Consider the following 7,358-nt stretch of genomic DNA (forward strand, 5'->3'; position numbering starts at 1 on the left):
TTAAAATACCTCGAGATTTTAGATAATTCGAACAAAGCGGGAATGTTTACCTTCAAAATAAAGACATCTGTATTTTACATTCAGATGGGTTGAACTTCCAGGGACCGTTGAAAATACCTCGACTCTCGGAAAATTCTAGCAAAGCACAAATGTTTACCTTCAATATAAAGAAATCGGTCCTTTACATCCAGTTCGAGCCATCGAATAATTCAGGCCAAGCGAGTTCGAGCCAACAGGGTTCGAATGTATCTGTAAACACATGTATCATTGTTTACCATCTTTGATGCTATCATGTCATTTTTACAACAACAATTATGATAAACTTCTATCTAAGTCTCAAACTCAGACTTATAGTGAATATGGGCCTCAGGGCCTAATTAGTGAATATGGGCCTCAGGGCCTAATTAGTGAATATGGTCCTCAAGGCTTCATTAGTAAATATGGTCCTCGGGGCTTCATTAGTGAATATGGTCCTCAGGGCCTAATTAGTGAATATGGGCCTCAGGGCCTAATTAGTGAATATGGTCCTCAAGGCTTCATTAGTGAATATGGTCCTCAGGGCTTCATTAGTGAATATGGTCCTCGGGGCCTAATTAGTGAATATGGTCCTCAAGGCTTCATTAGTGAATATGGTCCTCAGGGCTTAATTAGTGAATATGGTCCTCGGGGCCTAATTAGTGAATATGGTCCTCAAGGCTTCATTAGTGAATATGGTCCTCGGGGCTTCATTAGTGAATATGGTCCTCGGGGCCTAATTAGTGAATATGGTCCTCAAGGCTTCATTAGTGAATATGGTCCTCAGGGCTTAATAAGTGAATATGGTCCTCGGGGCCTAATTAGTGAATATGGTCCTCAAGGCTTCATTAGTGAATATGGGTCACAGTGCTTAATTAGTGAATATGGTCCTCGGGGCCTAATAAGTGAATATGGTCCTCAAGGCTTCATTAGTGAATATGGTCCTCAGGGCTTAATAAGTGAATATGGGTCACAGTGCTTAATTAGTGAATATGGGCCTCAGGGCTTAATAAGTGAATATGGGCCTCAGGGCCTAATTAGTGAATATGGTCCTCAAGGCTTCATTAGTGAATATGGTCCTCGGGGCTTCATTAGTGAATATGGTCCTCGGGGCCTAATTAGTGAATATGGTCCTCAAGGCTTCATTAGTGAATATGGTCCTCAGGGCTTAATTAGTGAATATGGGCCTCAGGGCTTAATAAGTGAATATGGGCCTGAGGGCCTAATTAGTGAATATGGGCCTCAGGACTTAATTAGTGAATATGGGCCTCAGGGCCTAATCAGTGAATATGGGCCTCACGGCTTAATTACTGAATATTGGCCTCAGGACTTAATTAGTGAATATGGGCCTCAGGGCTTAATTAGTGAATATGGGCCTCACGGCTTAATTAGTGAATATGGGCCTCAGGGCCTAATTAGTGAATATGGGCCTCAGGGCCTAATTAGTGAATATGGGCCTCAGGGCTTAATTAGTGAATATGGGCCTCAGGGCTTAATAAGTGAATATGGGCATAAGGGCTTAATTAGTGAATATGGGCCTCATGGCTTCATTAGTGAATATGGGCCTCAAGGCTTCATTAGTGAATATGGGCCTCAGGGCTTAATTAGTGAATATGGGCAAAAGGGCTTAATTAGTGAATATGGTCCTCAAGGCTTCATTAGTGAATATGGTCCCCGGGGCTTAATTAGTGAATATGGTCCTCGGTGCTTAATTAGTGAATATGGGCCTCAGGGCTTAATTAGTGAATATGGGCCTCAGGGCTTAATTAGTGAATATGGGCATAAGGGCTTAATTAGTGAATATGGGCCTCAGGGCTTAATTAGTGAATATGGGCATAAGGGCTTAATTAGTGAATATGGGCCTCAGGGCTTAATTAGTGAATATTGGCCTCAGGGCTTAAAGGGGCAACATTCGCTGCCTCGGCAGCGAGTAAATGGGGAGTGGCTTATTGTAAATTCCCTCAGCTATGTGCCTGTCTGTTAAACTCAGTGTTCTATCTTTAGCACACACAAGAGAAATGTAAACAAACAGGGCTGATCAGAGCAGACGATGTATTTCCCCACACTACAATCTTCTATATGAAATAAAGATGACCAAGCCATCTTTAACAGATGTTTTCTTTGAAATGATCATTTTCTTATTCCTGACTGGCATTTTATTATTTCGACTTAATCTTTTTTTCTGTATGGGACATCCCTCTCAAATGTTTAGATTCAACATTCTCATTCCAGTCCAAAATAGCAAGGTTTATTCTCAGTCTGGAATCCAAAACTAATTATTTTGTCAACATACAACAATAATGCTTTATTGAATGCATCCACAACCCAAGTACAAATTAACCTTATTGTAAACGAGTTCAGCAAGGAAACAATTCAGATAGTGTTGACACCTAATATTGGTTTAATAAATGTCAAGTGCTGGAATCTGTTTTGTGTATTGATAACTGGAAATCAAATACACATTTTGAGTCAAAAAGGCGGGAACTCAACCACAGTTATACATGAACATTTGCAAGACAAGGAACTAGGTACTGCCTTCCTTTAAAATAATAACTTTGGGCAGAATAAAAAGACTCAAAATATGGAACAAAATAATCAGGACAAAGATATATATATATGTGTCAATGCCTGTAAAAAGGGATACAAAGGTGCAAAAATGACATTTGCTCTTTTTGGAGTACATCATTAGAAACAATTTGGCGAAAATTTGAGGTCAAAATCTTAAGTACGTTTGTTGTTATGACGATTTTAAGAAGCACATGAGTCGATCAATTTATCGATGAAAGTGTCAAAAAGTGGCATATTTTTTAGATAAAGAAATGAAACAACACATGTTTTTGTTTATGTCTTTATATAATTTGTAGTTATATATCTTACACAAAATAACATATTATTGAACTGGTGACAAAATTCTTGTAAAATTATGATTGAAGTTTTAAATGGCAATCAAAATGTTACCATGACATCCACAATACGATGCAATTCAATATTAAACGTAAAAGGGATCACACACGCCGCTCTTAAAAGTAATCAAATAACATAAGCGTTGGCAGACACTTTACAAATATATTTAAAAAAAAAATATTCAAGACTTCTGTTGCTATGGTGATTTAAATCCAAGGGGGGGGGGTCAGTGTACAAAATCTATTCTATTATCGAAATATGAAGAAAATGTACATCCATAAATAGGTATTTTCATGTGTCAATGCATTTTGTAGCTATGCTTATTATACACATTATAATTTTACTAATGGACAATCCTGTTATAAAAAAAACAATAAATGTAACAAATATACACAGAAACATTGCCATGGCAACAAAAATACGAAGTAGTGTATTTATTGTCTCTGTACATGTGTTTGAATCATTATTTCTTAAAATATTATAAGTTTACATAATGCAATATTGTATTTATATATATAAAACATATTACTACACTAAGAAACAAGTTGTAACCATGGCAACCACAAGTATCAATTTTCAATACATTACATGTACAAATCAACTTATTTCTGAATGACAAACACTAGTCCAAACAAACAGCGCTAAAAAGTTAATTAACAGGTTGTACAGTTTGTTCAATGCTTTGGTTGAGACTGTCTAGGGCACACTGTCTTTTTCAATGTCTAATCTGCTGTATTCTCTGATCTTGTCATGTTAATACCACTGCCATTCAAGATCCATCCCCTTGATGAAGAATTCGGAAAGGAGTTCAGGGTACACAACTGCTCTGTTTTCATCAGGTAAACTAAACCATCACCGATGCAGCAAACCTGCACCGCACAAAGCCAGGCCTGTTTGCTGAAAGTATGGATTGATAGAAATTATGTCTAGATCAGTCATATTTTGACATCACAAAAACACACACAAAAAACAAGCTTATATAAAGATCAAGATATCATGCCAGTGTTTTGGCAATGTCAGGAATTACTTGGCTAGTTTAAACAGCTTTTATTTTTGTTTAACATTGTTGAAAATTTGAAATGTAATATAGAAATAACATACTTATGAAAGTTAACATATACATTCTTCCTCTGGCAACAGGTATGCAAAGATGTATTTTATCAATTTCAACAGTTATTGAGGTATGGTCAAGGTTATTTTGTTTACATGTAACTGACACCAATCAAAAGGCTAACGCTGAGGCGAATAGTCTTAAAAATCTAGGGCTCAATTCTGTTAGGTTAAGTATTTTCAAAATTAAAGTACTCTACTTTAGGGTTTAATGTGAACATTTTATTAACTACCTGCTAAGACCAAAGTGCCAATTTCGGCTTTTTATCTCCAAGCCATGGTACTTGAAGAAGTGATCATCATGCTCACAACAGTGTCTGCTCCCTTTCAATTCAGTCTCATCGAAGAAATAAACTGCTGAAGAATATGGACGTAGCAGTCAGGGAACATTATCCACTCAAACTTGCTTTTGCAATTAGTATACACAATCTCCAAGGAATGACACTGGACAGGTAGTAATGGTGATGATAACACAAGGTTAAGAATCGGCCAACGGCCAAAATTTGCAAAAATAAAATTAAAAGCGCATTTTTGGACCCTTAGCTGATCAACTGTTTTCAAGTTAAACCTATTTAGAACCCTGATAACAGTATGTGCATGAAATCCAAGTCCACTTATATGCTTATGTGTCCACTTATACTGTCTGGGTTGTCTAAATTTAATTTTTAATTATGTAAGCAATGAAAATATTGTGTACATGCCATTGCGGCTGGAGGGTTGCTACATTCGTATGACTTTGATGGGTCTGTGCATCGATAGGTCTTGCAAGGATCGCTTTCTGGGCTCGCTCTTCAACATACAGTTGTAAGGCATGGCTGCCCTACGATTTTTTCCTGCATTCCCCTTCTGAGAGACCATATTTTGACCTAGAACTATGCTGTTGAGTGATCGTCTGTACTGCAATGCACTTGGATTTGTATTAGCACCATTGTAAGTGGAACGTTGTTGATTAAATGTGTTTTCAACAACATCAGAGTTTATCAGTCCTGGAGTAATGTACACTTTATTTGATTGAGTCAGCAGAATTTGGCACAGTTCAATGAAACCAACAATACATGACTGAATATCTTCATGTGCTTGATGCGACAAAATACATTTTGAACGATTTTTAGCAGAGAGAGATTTTTTGTTCATGGCATTTTTTTCCCAGTCATTAAACCATTTTCCAATTTCTGAAAGTTCAGACAGTCTTTGGTCATCTACTGCTTTTATTGGCCTCATATCTCGGAAAATTAAAATTAATTTCGATGTTTGTTTAAGAAGTTCAATTATTCCATCTAACACAGAACCTTTTTCTCCTAGATACTGTTGATATTGCAGGAAAAGATTCAACATCTCAGAATCTAAAACATCTTCGGCAAGGTGATTCCTCATTTTTTTGACTGGTTAGAAGGGAACATATGTTCATTTGTCAGTTTCCTGTGTAATTGTAAGGCATTTGCCTTGTCCCATTTATAACAGTCAACAAACATTTGCCATTGGACTAAATTTCCACTGTTGAATACTAAATTCCGAGTACTTTTTTCTGAAACTCCACTTCTTATGATGTTATTCCGGATTTTTTTGACAACATGGGAAAAATCCATCATAAAAACCATACTTGAAAAACTACATGGGCTTTCACAACTGAAACTTTCAGGACATTGTCCAATATTAATTTTCATGAAAGACCTGTTACTCTGGGCACCATCTAAACATGTATACAATGTCTTAAACCCATACATTTGTAATTTTTCCACAGCTTCCCAAAACAGCGAATATAATTCAGGAGCTTGTACTCCATCTGAAATGAAGTGTGCTATAGGGAATCTAAACCCTGTCACCCCTAAAAAACAAGCTGAAGTGCATGTGTCCCTATTGTTCTCTCATTTTTTCCCTTCCTCAACTAATAGGATACGTTTCCCTCTTCTCCTACATCAGTCAGCCCTACTAGCTCAATAACATCTCCTGATTTTGTGATTTCAATATCTGCTTGAATTGCCATTTCATCAATAATTAAACCACCCATATATCCTTCTTCGCATAATTCTCTCCGTACCGCCTCTTCATACATCCACCGAAACAAGTCTTCATCAAAACCAACACTCTGCTTAACCTTTGTTTTATAATGGATCAAAATACTTCTAGATGGAAGTAATAAGTATCCACTTTCCCTTACACTTTCATATGACTTAGGGTTTTTGCAGTACCATTGTAGGCAAAAAATCATGATGTTTTTGCTCCATCTTCTGCCCTTTGGGTGCTTTGATGCATTTTCAGCTTGATTTAATAACATCTCAACCATTTCATCTTTTGCATTTGGGATTAAAGCTTGAATATCCTCTCTTGTTACTTGTTTTCTTATTGATTGCTTTTTTTCATTATTATTCTGATCTATGTTTGCGAGTGGAATATTTTCTTTTTCAGTTTTGGGGTTTTCATGGTCACTCTGTGGTTTAGTATTAAAAGTCATTTTTAAACATTTCCTGCAAGTTTGGGATATGTATGTCATTGGAACCACTCTGTTGCACACCACTGAATGCAGACGTCTACCTTCACTATCTTTATTGTGCCATCGATTAAGTACATGAAAGCGACTTATTATTACTGACATTGTCACCTTTACTCCTTCACAAAGTCTAACCACAGATGCTGCTTTTACAACAATTTCAATACCTTCTTTTGTTGAAATAAATTTGTTGCTAGTAAATATGGAGTCAAGGTTTATTTCAGTTCCACTGACATGAAGTGACCATGTTTCATCACAAAACCATGTTACTTTCTTCATTATTTCATTTCCATCACAGTACTGATTTGTTCCAACGGAGAACTGTACACTATTCTTATTTGTAACAATGTTTAAGACTGAATTGGGTAGATTTTCCCTCAATTCCTGTGTTGTGTATGCTCTTGGGGTAATATTGCTCAAGTCTGATTCGTCCAGCTGTTTTAGACAGAGTCCTTCATATACTGTGATTGTTGATTTCGATTTTTTTCTTATTTTGTTAGCACTGGGGAACATTTTCAGAATGTGCTCAATGAACAGTCTTTTAGTGTTAGGGATTTCAACCCGACTTTCCTTCATCTCAAAATCAAATGCATTGTACAATGCATTGACCTGTACACTTTTAGACTCATCTTCTGACACTCTGGACAACAACCTATAAAGAAATAATGTAATATTTTATAATTCCTGTAAATAATTAACAGCATCTATATTGATATTGTTTAACTTTCATAATATCTGTTAGTTGTAGGATTTCAAGCAAGGGGCAATACCAATTATTGAGAACTTTCTGTAATAAATAGTGTTACCTACCCGTTTTTTATCAGAGTCAGATTGATGCTTC

General features: G+C 36.4%; 1 protein-coding gene and 1 pseudogene across 1 annotated transcript; both read right to left on the reverse strand.

The window, feature by feature from the left end:
• Positions 1-3,566: 3,566 nt before the first annotated feature.
• On the reverse strand, positions 3,567-4,733 carry LOC128221612 (uncharacterized). The gene is made up of 3 exons (XM_052930217.1): positions 4,727-4,733; positions 4,263-4,386; positions 3,567-3,816 (listed from the first exon to the last, which is right to left on the reverse strand). The coding sequence occupies exons 1-3, from the start codon at positions 4,731-4,733 to the stop codon at positions 3,642-3,644; spliced, it is 306 nt and encodes a 101-aa protein (XP_052786177.1). The 3' UTR covers positions 3,567-3,641.
• Positions 4,734-4,749: 16 nt separating this feature from the next.
• LOC128221613 (uncharacterized) lies at positions 4,750-7,093 on the reverse strand (annotated as a pseudogene).
• Between the last annotated feature and the right edge of the window lie 265 nt (positions 7,094-7,358).

This window comes from Mya arenaria, chromosome 16 (assembly GCF_026914265.1).
Source record: "Mya arenaria isolate MELC-2E11 chromosome 16, ASM2691426v1".
Classification (NCBI taxonomy): domain Eukaryota; kingdom Metazoa; phylum Mollusca; class Bivalvia; order Myida; family Myidae; genus Mya; species Mya arenaria.

Excerpts from the sequence above, each read along its gene's own strand:
- LOC128221612 (XM_052930217.1), bottom strand. Across the intron at positions 3,817-4,262 it reads TGGCACTTTGGTCTTAGCAG|CAAACAGGCCTGGCTTTGTG; the intron begins GTAGTTAATAAA and ends CCATACTTTCAG.